We start from the raw sequence: 12,021 nt of genomic DNA on the forward strand, positions 1-12,021 counted from the left end.
CGAAGCCTGGCAGGCGCCCAGGCCAGCGCCCGGAGGCGTCCTCGCCTGCACGGCGACGGCTCCCGAGCTGACCGCCTCCAGGAGCGGCGCGGACTCCCGCGGGCGTCCGACGGGGGTCAGGGGCCGCCAGGGCCCCGCGTGCCGGCAGGTGCGGGGGCCGCCACGCAAGCCGCCCCTCTCCACGTCACCCAACCCCGAACGTCGTGCGGGCCTCGGCCCTGGGGGAACCCCCCCGCCGCCTCCTCCTCGGCCCCTCGGCCCCTCGGCCCCTCGGGACAGCGGGCGGCGCGGGGCGGCGCGGGGCGGCGGGGTCTCCGGCGCCCGCGGGAGAAGCGCGCACCGGCTCCCACCCTGGCCATCCCGGCCTGTCTGTTGCGGTCGCAGGGCCCGGGGATCCCACACTCCTGGGCGACCGCCCCGCCTTGCCCCGGCACCCGGGCACGCGGCTCCTTTAAGGACTTCCTGCGCCCGCCCGCTTCCTTTTTCTCGCCCGCCTCGGCCGTCCCGACCCTCCGGGAGCGCGCCTGCGTCACCGCGCAGACCTCGGCCCCGCCCCGGCGCTCGCGCTTCCAGGGTCAGGGCGAGCCACTGGCTGCCGAGCCCGGGGCCACGTGACAGGGGGTGGGCGGGGCCCCCGCCGGAAAGGGCGGGCTAAGGTGACAGCGGTCGCGTCGCGCCTAGGTGCGGTCGTCGCCGCGCTGACCTTCGTCCCCGCGCAGCCCGTGCCAGGGCGAGCCAATGACTGTGGCGAGTTGGGGCACGTGATAGGGGCGGGTTCTGCGCCGGAAGGGGAGGGGCGAGGCGAGCGGCCTGGTACGCGGTAGGTGTCGCGGTCGTCGCGATACCCGGCAGGGGCTGTGGCCGGGCCGGGCCTTTCTGAGGGCCGGCCTCGTCCCCGGGACTGTTTCCCTCCTTCTCCCCAGGACGCGCCGCGCCTCCGCCCGCTTTCTTCCTGGGACGCCGTCCCTCCTCCCCCCGCTCCTCCTCCTCCTCCCCCCCCCCCCAGGACCCTGTCTCTCCCCCTCTTCCCCCTCTTCCCCCTCCTTCTCCTCCCCGGGACACCGTCTCTCCTCCCCACCCCCCCCACCGTCCCTCCTCCCCCCGCTCCTCCTCCTCCCCCCCCCCCAGGACCCTGTCTCTCCCCCTCTTCCCCCTCCTTCTCCTCCCCGGGACACCGTCTCTCCTCCCCATCCTCCCCCCCCACCGTCCCGCCTCCCCCCGCTCCTCCTTCTCCTCCTCCCCTCCCAGGACCCTGTCTCTCACCCTCTTCCCCCTCCTTCTCCTCCCCGGGACACCCACCGTCTCTCCTCCCCATCCTCCCCCCCCCACCGTCTCTCCTCCCCCCCGCTCCTCCTCCTCCTCCCCCCCCCCCCCAGGACCCTGTCTCTCCCCCTCCTCCCCCTCCTTCTCCTCCCCGGGACACCGTCTCTCCTCCCCACCCCCCCCCACCGTCCCGCCTCCCCCCGCTCCTCCTTCTCCTCCTCCCCTCCCAGGACCCTGTCTCTCCCCCGCCTTCCCCTCCTTCTCCTCCCCGGGACACTGTCTCTCCTTCCCCCCACTCCTCCTTCTCCTCCTCCCCTCCCAGGACCCTGTCTCTCACCCTCTTCCCCCTCCTTCTCCTCCCCGGGACACCCACCGTCTCTCCTCCCCATCCTCCCCCCCCACCGTCTCTCCTCCCCCCCGCTCCTCCTCCTCCTCCCCCCCCCCCAGGACCCTGTCTCTCCCCCTCTTCCCCCTCCTTCTCCCCGGGACACCGTCTCTCCTCCCCATCCTCCCCCCCCACCGTCCCGCCTCCCCCCGCTCCTCCTTCTCTTCCTCCCCTCCCAGGACCCTGTCTCTCCCCCTCTTCCCCCTCCTTCTCCTCCCCGGGACACCGTCTCTCCTCCCCACCCCCCCCCACCGTCCCGCCTCCCCCCGCTCCTCCTCCTCCTCCCCCCCCCCAGGACCCTGTCTCTCCCCCTCTTCCCCCTCCTTCTCCTCCCCGGGACACCGTCTCTCCTTCCCCCCGGTCCTCCTTCTCCTCCTCCCCTCCCAGGACCCTGTCTCTCCCCCGCCTTCCCCTCCTTCTCCTCCCCGGGACACTGTCTCTCCTCCCCCCGCTCCTCCTTTTCCTCCTCCCCTCCCAGGACCCTGTCTCTCCCCCTCTTCCCCCTCCTTCTCCTCCCCGGGACACCGTCTCTCCTCCCCCTCCTCCCCCCCCACCGTCCCGCCTCCCCCCGCTCCTCCTTCTCCTCCTCCCCTCCCAGGACCCTGTCTCTCACCCTCTTCCCCCTCCTTCTCCTCCCCGGGACACCCACTGTCTCTCCTCCCCATCCTCCCCCCCCACCGTCTCTCCTCCCCCCCCCCCGCTCCTCCTCCTCCTCCCCCCCCCCCAGGACCCTGTCTCTCCCCCTCTTCCCCCTCCTTCTCCTCCCCGGGACACCGTCTCTCCTTCCCCCCCCCCCCCCCCCCGCTCCTCCTTCTCCTCCTCCCCTCCCAGGACCCTGTCTCTCCCCCGCCTTCCCCTCCTTCTCCTCCCCGGGACACTGTCTCTCCTTCCCCCCACTCCTCCTTCTCCTCCTCCCCTCCCAGGACCCTGTCTCTCACCCTCTTCCCCCTCCTTCTCCTCCCCAGGACACCCACCGTCTCTCCTCCCCCCCGCTCCTCCTTCTCCTCCTCCCCTCCCAGGACCCTGTCTTCATCTTCCCCCGCCACCGCCCCCCCCCCCCCCGCTCCTCCTCCTCCTCCTCTCCCAGGACCCTATCTCTCCCCGTCCTTTCCCTCCTTCCCCTCCTTCTCCTCCCTGGGACACCGTCTCTCCTCCCCATCCTCCCCCCCACCCCCGTCCCGCCTCCCCCCCCTCCTCCTTCTCCTCCTCCTCTCCCAGGACCCTGTCCCTCCCCCTCCTCCTCCTCCCCCCCTCACACACTGTCTCTCCTCCTCCTGCTCTTTCTTCTCCTCCTCCTCCCCCCCAGGACTCTGTCCCTCCCCCTTCTCCCCCTCCTCCTCCCTGGGACACCGTCCCTCCTCCTCCTCCTCCCCACACCATCTCTTCTCCTCCTCCCCCCACCAGGACACCTATCCATCCTCCTTCTCCTCCCCCTCCTCTTCCCTTTCTTTCCATCACACTGTCCCTTTCTCCCCCTCCTCCTCCTCCCTAGGACTCCGTCCCCTCCCCCCTCCTGGACGCTCCCTCTTCCCTGGGACACCCCTCTTCTGTCTGGTGTGGCCATGGTGCCCTGGGCTTAGGAACTCTGGCAAAGTCCACCCGGTCAATGGGGGATGCTGGGAGGGTGCTCAGGTGAGCAGCTCCCTGCCCCTGCCAAGTGTGTATTGAGTTGGTGTCAGTGACAAACTTTACTGCTCGGAAAGCACCTCCTGGAGAGGCCGTGTACACCTGCTGGGTCTGGCCCCTCCTTCTACCAAATAAAACAGCCCTGCAGCCAGCCTGGCACCCATGCTGCCCTCAGGCTCAGTTCATGCTGAACGACTGACTTCCTGGGCCTTCGGCATCAGCCTTCCTTTTCCTTACTGCACATCTGCCGCGTGCTCGGCTCCGCACTGGAGTTTTGGGTTGATCCGCCTTTGGGTCTTTGGGTGCAAGTTACAAGAGTAGTCACTCGCTCTTTGCAGTCTGCAGAAGCTGCCTCGTGGATTGTGAATGAATGGTGTTGTAAAGGAGAAAGTGCCACAGTCACATTTGGGAAAAGCTCATTTGAGTTTTATTTAGGCAGTTGTATTCCTTCTTGTGTTGTTGAGGTATCTCCCACGTGTGGGGTTGTAGAGCTCCAGAGTTACTATTTTGTTGTTGCGCTTTTCCTAATTTCCTAACTTACCACCAAAAATGCTGTGTCCAGAATACCATCTGAATTGTTCTGTTTTCGTATCCAGGTCACGTCAGAGGCAAAGGCTGGAGGGGCCAGCCTTGCAGCCCCCTGAATGCCCAGGACACAGCTCAGGAAAGGTGTAACAAATCGTGAAGGCTAGGTGCTCATATCGCATCTCTGCTGCGCATGTCTCTAGATATGGATCAGAAACTGTCCAAGTTGGTAGAAGAGCTCACAACTTCGGGGGAACCCCAGCTGAATCCTGAGAAAATGAAGGAACTGAAGAAAATTTGCAAGTATGTCTTAAGGTTCAGCATTTCACACCAGTTGGCTGGCTCAGCAGGTCCCCCACACCGTTGGGGTCATGCCTTCCACCACCTGCATCTGTCTCAGCCCTTCGCCTGCCTGTCCCCACTGTCGCCTCTCTGCGCAGGGAAGGAAAGGTCCAGGATGTTTCCCCAGGACCCTGCAGGGCCCAGCTCTGGCAGGTGGTCACCTTGTGGGGCAGTGGTCCTTGGGGGGGGCGGGTGTGCGTGGCATGAACACTTTCTAAAGGCCGTGTCAGCGGGACCTGTTGAGCGTAAGTCGAGATTGTCCTTATCCCGTATCTACAAAACAGGAAAACTTAAGTGACTTTAAGTAACAAAGTCTTTAGCTTTCGACAAAAATTTCAGCTCAGATGTAGACCCAGAACACCCCAGAACAGTAGCAGCTTCTTTTGCAGGGAAGGTAGCTGGGAAGGGCAACAGGAGGGGCAGGGTGTGTGCAGGCTCCTCGGAGGGCAGGTCCTTTCGCTTTTGCTTCGGTCCTGTGTCTGCAGGGGAGGCTGGGGGCTGGGTTCTCCGCTTGGAATGGAATCTGCTCTGATGTTCTCTGATGGGCCAGATGGTGGCTCCTCGAGGCTTTCTGGGCCATAAAGTTTTTGCGGTGACGGCTCAGCTGTGGACAGTGGTGAGAACAATGTGAAGGAGCGGCCAGCTTGTGTCCCAATAAAACTTGATGGGCACTGATGCTGGCTGTCATGATTCTCACACGTCATGAAGTATTATTTTGGTTCGTTTCAGCCATTAAAAAATGTAAAAACCATTCTTGCTTGTGGGTCGTACAGAAACAGGCGGGGACCCGAGGGCAGTTGTTGGTCCAGCCTTCTCTGGACAAAGGGGAGAGGGCCTGCTGAGTATTGGGCACTCAGCGAGGACAACTGGTGTCCCTAGGTCTTCAGAGGAGCAGCTCAGCCGTGCCTACCACCTGCTCACGGCCCAGCTGAGCCAGGACCACGCCGAGATCCGCCTCTCCGCATTCCAGGCCATAGATGAGCTCTTCGCCCGGTCCCATCAGTTCAGGATGCTGGTTGTTTCCAACTTTCAGGAGTTTCTGGAGCTCACACTGGGCACTGACCACGAGCAGCCCCTGCCACCTCCCAGGGAGGTGGCCCAGAGGCTGCGTCAGGCTGCCACCCGGGCCATCCAAGGGTGGAATGAGAAGTACGGTGCGGCCTACAAGAAGCTCGCCTTGGGCTACCACTTCTTAAGACACAGCAAACAGGTGGGCAGGCCGCACTCTGTGCTGCGTTGGTGGACAGACTTGTCTGGCCTCAGCGGCCAGCCAGTGTTCAGGGGCAGTGGGGGGGGCTCCCAGGAGCAGGGCAGCAGTTCTGGGAGGAGGATGTGTGGAGGGAGCTGGGCCTCGGGTCCTGACTTCCACAGAAAGCCGAAATGAGGGAAAGGGGGTCGGCTTCTCAGACGCGGCCCTGTTCTGTGTGCAGGAGTTGAGTCCCTCCTGGGTCTGCTGTGGGCTCTGGTGGCCTTGGGTGCATGAGAGCCACCAGGACTGGCTGCTGCTGCCCCTGCCCTCCTGTCCAGGTGGCTGGCCGGTCCCCGCCACAGCCTGAGCATGCTGCCTGGCACTACACATCCGGGGTCCCCTCCCGGGGTGTTTCCAGGCCCCTGGGTGGGGCGAGCAGCCTCCCCCCATACTCCTCGCAGCAGCATGCTGCTTTCTGGAAGATGTGCTGGCCGTGCCTCTGCGGGGGATCGATCGTTGCTGTCAGATGTGTTTCTTGGTGTTCGGAAGAACTGGACCCCAGGGACCCAGAGGGTCTGGCTCTGTCCTGGTGCTGGCACGTCTTCTCCTAGGCCTGTGTTTGACCTATTTTCTTTGTGTTCTGTGCAGTCCGGTCTCACGTCCACTTCAATTTCCCAGGTGGATTTTCAGGACGTGAGCGCGCGGACTCTGGCAGAAAGAAAGCGGGAGGAGGAGAAGCGGAAGCGCTTGGATAGAATCTACAGGGAGAGGTCTGAGCAGGCCATCAGGGAGATGGAGGGTGAGTGAGTTCTCAGGCCTGAGGGCGCCCTGCCTGCCGCGCCTCCCAGGGCCTTGTGCAGCCCGCCCACCCTGCCGCTGCAGTGGGGGGTGGGGGGCAGACCCCAGCCCTGTCCCCAGGAACATCTGGGTGGCCACCGCTCTCCCGCGCCCCCTGGCGGAGCCGCGTGGGCACTGTGCTTTGGTGAAGGTCTGGGCTGGGGGAAGCAGGGAGTTGTGCCTGTTCATCTCATGGCCCCTGTTTGCTCTTGCCGGCGCCCAAAACCTGACGCTTCTGAGCAGCTGGCCCTTTCCGTGAGGGGCAGGCCCCAGCTGAAGGCACTTCTGGGGTGCCTGGCCCCAGAAGTGGCTGGGAGCAGTCCTCTGTCCCCTGAGGAGGGTGTTGGCCGGCCCCAGAGAGATCCCTGTCAGGAAGTAGCCGGCCGGAGCGGAACGGTCGAGCTGCGCTCCGAATGGAGGACTGGGGAGTGGCGTGTGTCCTGATGGCCTCTGTCCTCCGAAGCTCTGTTCGTGGTGGCACAGCCCCCTTGGTGTTCCCGGGGCACCAGTGAACCTCGCAGCAGAAGTCCAGACCTGAGGCTGTTTCCAGGGACATCGCAGAGGGTGGCCTTGTGCTGCTGAGCTGGTGGCTTCTCAGTGATCACCAAGCCTCCACACGCCCGGGGCGCCGGCCTCGGTCCGGGGAGGAGGGAGGAGGCGCAGGTTCGGGCGGCCTGCAGTCCCGCGTAACACAGCCCGCCGGCCGCTGGGGCCCCCCTGCTGCTGGGACGTGGCCCTCCTTGTGATCTCGGGCCCGGCCCTGGGGGAGTGGTGCCGTTCGCGGGCGGGCCCCGACGGGCGGTGCCTGTGTCTGCAGACATGTCCGAGGAGATTCGGTGCTGCCTCACGGAGGTGGAGAGCTGCTTCAGGCTGCTGCTGCCCCTGGACCTCACCGCAGGCCTGGGCGCCTCGTTGCCCACGGTGGCCTTCAGTGTGTCTGAGCAGAGCGCCCCTTGCCAGGCCGGCGCTGCCAGTCACGGGGGCGAGGAGCAGCCCTGCTGTAGCAAGACCCTGCCCGCCTGGGCCGGCCATCCGGGAGCTGGCAGTGGGGAGGGGCCGCCGCAGACGGCCACAGGGGCCGAGGAGGAGGACAGCGACAGCGACGAGGAAGGGTTTGTGCGGCGCCATGGACTGGGCTCCCACAAGTACACGCTAGACGTGGAGCTCTCCTCAGGTAACCGCCGGCTCCTGCTGACTGGCCAGGGCGCTCTTCCCTCAGCCATGGGCCCTGGGGATGCTGGCGAGAGCCCAGGCTTCTTGGGACCGTGAGCAGGGCAGGGTCCCCAAGGTTGGGGTGAGGGGTGACTTGAGGCTTGGGGTCTGCGGCTCCACCCCAAGGTCCTCCTTGTGATGGGCAGGCCTAATTCTCCAAGGGATTGGGGAGGCTGCAGTGCCTGGTCACAGGCCCATCGGGATCAGAGGGTGACTGTCAGGGATCAGGCACCCCCCACTCTGGCTTGGAGGACAACGTGGTTGGATAGCAGCTTCTCACCATGTTTGAGATGATGCAGGTGTGGTTGGGAGCCCTTTAGGGGTGTTCACAGAGGAAGGGCAGTCAGGCTGCCTAGCTGTGTGAAGATCTGCCACCCCCAGGCATCTTGGGTCCCACCAGCCCCAGGGAACTAACAGCTGTCTGGCTGGGCGGGGGGGCGCAGCAGGCCACGTGCAGGAGGTGGGGGTGCCCGGCTGAAGACAGGCTGGGGTGGTGGGATGCGGGGGCAGGGCTGTGGGACTGAGCAGTGGTGTGGGCAGTAATGGGAAAGGGGCTCCAGGGCTCCCGGGGCTCGATGGATGGGCTGGGGTTTGTCCGTGAGAATGCCGCGTGGGGTCTCTCGGTCTGGTGTGGAGGGAGGCATTGGGCTCAGGCTGAAACGGTCCGCGCCAAAATCAGAATCTTAAAGTAGTACATCTGTTTGTCAGGCACGAGGTATGGGGTCCTGGGCAGAACGTGGCTGGGGAAGGATGGGCAGCGGAGGGTGGTCCCTCCGTGGTGCTGGGTGACCTGCCCTGGTGCTTCCAGTGACCCTGTGTGCTTTGTTACAGACAGCCTGAGGGTGCGTGAGGACGAGGACAATCACGCTGTCATCCACTCCGCCCGGGACGCGCTCAAGCTTATCCAAAACACCTTTCTGCCAGCTGTGTGCTCCTGGGTCCAGGTGAGGTTTCCGTGTGCCGGGGCAGAGTCGGGGCCACGGGGTGTGCGGGGGGGGGGGGACACTGGAGGGGTGAGGAGGGCTGTGTGCCCCTGGGTCCAGGGAGGTCCCCATGTGCCAGGGCAGATTCAGGGCCACGGGGTGCGCAGGGGGGGACGCTGGGGGGCTGGGGAGAGCTATGTGCTTCTGGGTCCAGGTGAGGTCCCCACGTGCTGGGGTGCCGGGGCAGAGTCGGGGCCACGGGGTGTGCGGGGGTGGGGGGACACTGGAGGGGTGAGGAGGGCTGTGTGCCCCTGGGTCCAGGGAGGTCCCCATGTGCCAGGGCAGATTCAGGGCCACGGGGTGCGCAGGTGGGGACGCTGGGGGGCTGGGGAGAGCTATGTGCTTCTGGGTCCAGGTGAGGTCCCCACGTGCCGGGGTGCCGGGGCAGAGTCGGGGCCACGGGGTGTGCGGGGGGTGGGGGGACACTGGAGGGGTGAGGAGGGCTGTGTGACCCTGGGTCCAGGGAGGTCCCCATGTGCCAGGGCAGATTCAGGGCCACGGGGTGCGCAGGGGGGGGACGCTGGGGGGCTGGGGAGAGCTATGTGCTTCTGGGTCCAGGTGAGGTCCCCACGTGCCGGGGTGCCGGGGCAGAGTCGGGGCCACGGGGTGTGCGGGGGTGGGGGGACACTGGAGGGGTGAGGAGGGCTGTGTGCCCCTGGGTCCAGGGAGGTCCCCATGTGCCAGGGCAGATTCAGGGCCACGGGGTGCGCAGGTGGGGACGCTGGGGGGCTGGGGAGAGCTATGTGCTTCTGGGTCCAGGTGAGGTCCCCACGTGCCGGGGTGCCGGGGCAGAGTCGGGGCCACGGGGTGTGCGGGGGTGGGGGGACACTGGAGGGGTGAGGAGGGCTGTGTGCCCCTGGGTCCAGGGAGGTCCCCATGTGCCAGGGCAGATTCAGGGCCACGGGGTGCGCAGGGGGGGTACGCTGGGGGGCTGGGGAGAGCTATGTGCTTCTGGGTCCAGGTGAGGTCCCCACGTGCCGGGGTGCCGGGGCAGAGTCGGGGCCACGGGGTGTGCGGGGGTGGGGGGACACTGGAGGGGTGAGGAGGGCTGTGTGCCCCTGGGTCCAGGGAGGTCCCCATGTGCCAGGGCAGATTCAGGGCCACGGGGTGCGCAGGGGGGGACGCTGGGGGGCTGGGGAGAGCTATGTGCTTCTGGGTCCAGGTGAGGTCCCCACGTGCCGGGGTGCCGGGGCAGAGTCGGGGCCAACGGGGTGTGCGGGGGTGGGGGGACACTGGAGGGGTGAGGAGGGCTGTGTGCCCCTGGGTCCAGGGAGGTCCCCATGTGCCAGGGCAGATTCAGGGCCACGGGGTGCGCAGGGGGGGACACTGGGGGTCTGGGGAGGGCTGTGTGCCCCTGGGTCCAGGGAGGTCCCCATGTGCCGGGGCAGATTCGGGGCCACGGGGTGCGCAGGGGGGGAACGCTGGGGGGCTGGGGAGAGCTATGTGCTTCTGGGTCCAGGTGAGGTCCCCACGTGCCGGGGTGCCGGGGCAGAGTCGGGGCCACGGGGTGTGCGGGGGTGGGGGGACACTGGAGGGGTGAGGAGGGCTGTGTGCCCCTGGGTCCAGGGAGGTCCCCATGTGCCAGGGCAGATTCAGGGCCACGGGGTGCGCAGGGGGGGACGCTGGGGGGCTGGGGAGAGCTATGTGCTTCTGGGTCCAGGTGAGGTCCCCACGTGCCGGGGTGCCGGGGCAGAGTCGGGGCCACGGGGTGTGCGGGGGTGGGGGGACACTGGAGGGGTGAGGAGGGCTGTGTGCCCCTGGGTCCAGGGAGGTCCCCATGTGCCAGGGCAGATTCAGGGCCACGGGGTGCGCAGGGGGGGACACTGGGGTCTGGGGAGGGCTGTGTGCCCCTGGGTCCAGGGAGGTCCCCATGTGCCGGGGCAGATTCGGGGCCACGGGGTGTGCAGGGGGGGACGCTGGGGGGCTGGGGAGAGCTATGTGCTTCTGGGTCCAGGTGAGGTCCCCACGTGCTGGGGTGCCGGGGCAGAGTCGGGGCCACGGGGTGTGCGGGGGTGGGGGGACACTGGAGGGGTGAGGAGGGCTGTGTGCCCCTGGGTCCAGGGAGGTCCCCATGTGCCGGGGCAGATTCGGGGCCACGGGGTGTGCAGGGGGGGACGCTGGGGGGCTGGGGAGAGCTATGTGCTTCTGGGTCCAGGTGAGGTCCCCACGTGCCGGGGTGCCGGGGCAGAGTCGGGGCCACGGGGTGTGCGGGGGGGTGGGGAGGGGCCCCAGCCGGACTGAATGATGCACCCCCTTGTTGGCAGCTATTCACCCGCGCAGGGATCCACGGTGGGCACCTGGAAGCTGCCATCGACCTGAAGACGGAACTGGAAAGGGCACTGAGGCAATCGGAAGAGCTGGACATCAAGCCTGAGGAGGGGCGCTGGAGGGAGGTGAGTGCTGCCAGCAGGCTGGGGAGGGGTGACAGCAAGGACACCTCCTCTTTGAGCTGTTTTCTGAGTCAGCAAGAATAACTGGGGCTTGGAAGTATTCTGGTTTCTGCCCCGCCGGGAGCTCCTTTCCTGAAACGGAAGCTTTGGCCTGGGGGGCCAGAGAGCACAGCGCAGGCCTCCCCATGGATGAGGGCGGGGACAGGGTCCAGGGCAGGAGGGCACGGGAGAGCTGTGGGAGGAGGCAGAAGGTTCTAGTTGGGAGGGAGATCTCAGGGCCCTGGAGGAGGAGGCCATGGGCTGAGCTGAGACCCAGGCCGGCTCCTCCACACTGTCTCACCCTGAGCCTCCCGAGTGCCCAGCAGAGCCTCCCGTGAGCTGGTCAGGGCCTTCCGGGCTTCAGCGTCTCGTCCCGTCCACCTGCATCGTGGCCAAGGACGCTCGGTGTTGGGGTGTCTGCGGTAGACACAGAATCAGGACTTGTCCTCGGGCTTACGCAGAGGGCCGTGTCCCTGGCCTGGGGAGGTGGGCGCCATGGTCCCAAGCAGGGCCCTACGGAGGAGCTTCCAGCCGGCGAGGTGGGGTGAACATGCAGCCTGGTGCCCCAGTTGGGAGGCTGGTCAAGGCCAGGCATCTGCTGGTCGTGTGGTACCTCACAGGCACAGATTTGGGAGGGGGAGGCTAGTCCCCTTGCGTGCGGTGTCCCCGGGCACGGTTGTGGAGCAGGGACAGGCCCACACTTACTGACGGGGCATGGGTGAGGTCCATCAGCTCCTGGGACACTAGGTGACTTCGGGGGCCCCCTCCCGTGGCCTGTACCAGGACCTAGACCTTAGCGTCCGAGATGGACGTGAGAGCCGCGTCCCTCTGCAGGTGTCCTCGGGGCCTGCCCGCAGGGCAGGGCGCTCAGCTGCAGCGGGGTCAGCACAGCTGCCGCCCTCTCGGAAGCAGGGAAGCGGGCTCCGGAGTGCACCGCTCTGCCAGGGTGCTGGGACCCCGCACCTGGCCCATGAGCGGCGTGTCTGCACCTCTGCTCTGGTTGGATGTGACTGCAGCAGGAGCTCCGGGGCGGGAGGAAGGAGGAGAGCAGGTTCGGAGCCATTCAGACCTAGGACGGACGGTGGCTGGCACCATGGGTCTTGGCACCCAGCGACCTGACCCTTCCAGAGCCACCGGACACCTGTCGCAGGGCCACTGCCCTGGTGTGCGTTTCTGAGGGATGGCCCCACCGCGGTCTTCCAGGTGCAGGGTGTGGGGCCCCTGGGGACC

The 12,021-nt window shown here is 66.7% G+C and overlaps 1 protein-coding gene across 6 annotated transcripts in view; it reads left to right on the forward strand.

Annotated features, from left to right (window-relative positions):
- Positions 1-671: 671 nt before the first annotated feature.
- UVSSA (UV stimulated scaffold protein A) overlaps positions 672-12,021 on the forward strand; it is a 38,092-nt gene continuing 26,742 nt past the window's right edge. Inside the window, exons 1-7 of one of the 6 annotated variants that reach the window (XM_064584122.1) lie at positions 672-820; positions 3,871-4,102; positions 5,021-5,351; positions 6,009-6,129; positions 6,985-7,341; positions 8,211-8,323; positions 10,627-10,755. In XM_064584122.1, the coding sequence (XP_064440192.1) occupies positions 3,993-4,102; positions 5,021-5,351; positions 6,009-6,129; positions 6,985-7,341; positions 8,211-8,323; positions 10,627-10,755 (1,161 nt within the window). In that variant the 5' untranslated portion in view covers positions 672-820; positions 3,871-3,992. Of the gene's footprint in view, positions 821-2,976; positions 3,281-3,870; positions 4,103-5,020; positions 5,352-6,008; positions 6,130-6,984; positions 7,342-8,210; positions 8,324-10,626; positions 10,756-12,021 lie in introns of those variants that run through there. The other 5 variants (XM_064584124.1, XM_064584125.1, XM_064584120.1 and 2 more) reach the window with 5 other exon arrangements.

The sequence above is a fragment of the Mirounga angustirostris genome, unplaced genomic scaffold, assembly GCF_029215605.1.
Source record: "Mirounga angustirostris isolate CCGP_5_RB_7025 unplaced genomic scaffold, mMirAng1.0.hap1 SCAF_2, whole genome shotgun sequence".
Taxonomy (NCBI): Eukaryota; Metazoa; Chordata; class Mammalia; order Carnivora; family Phocidae; genus Mirounga; species Mirounga angustirostris.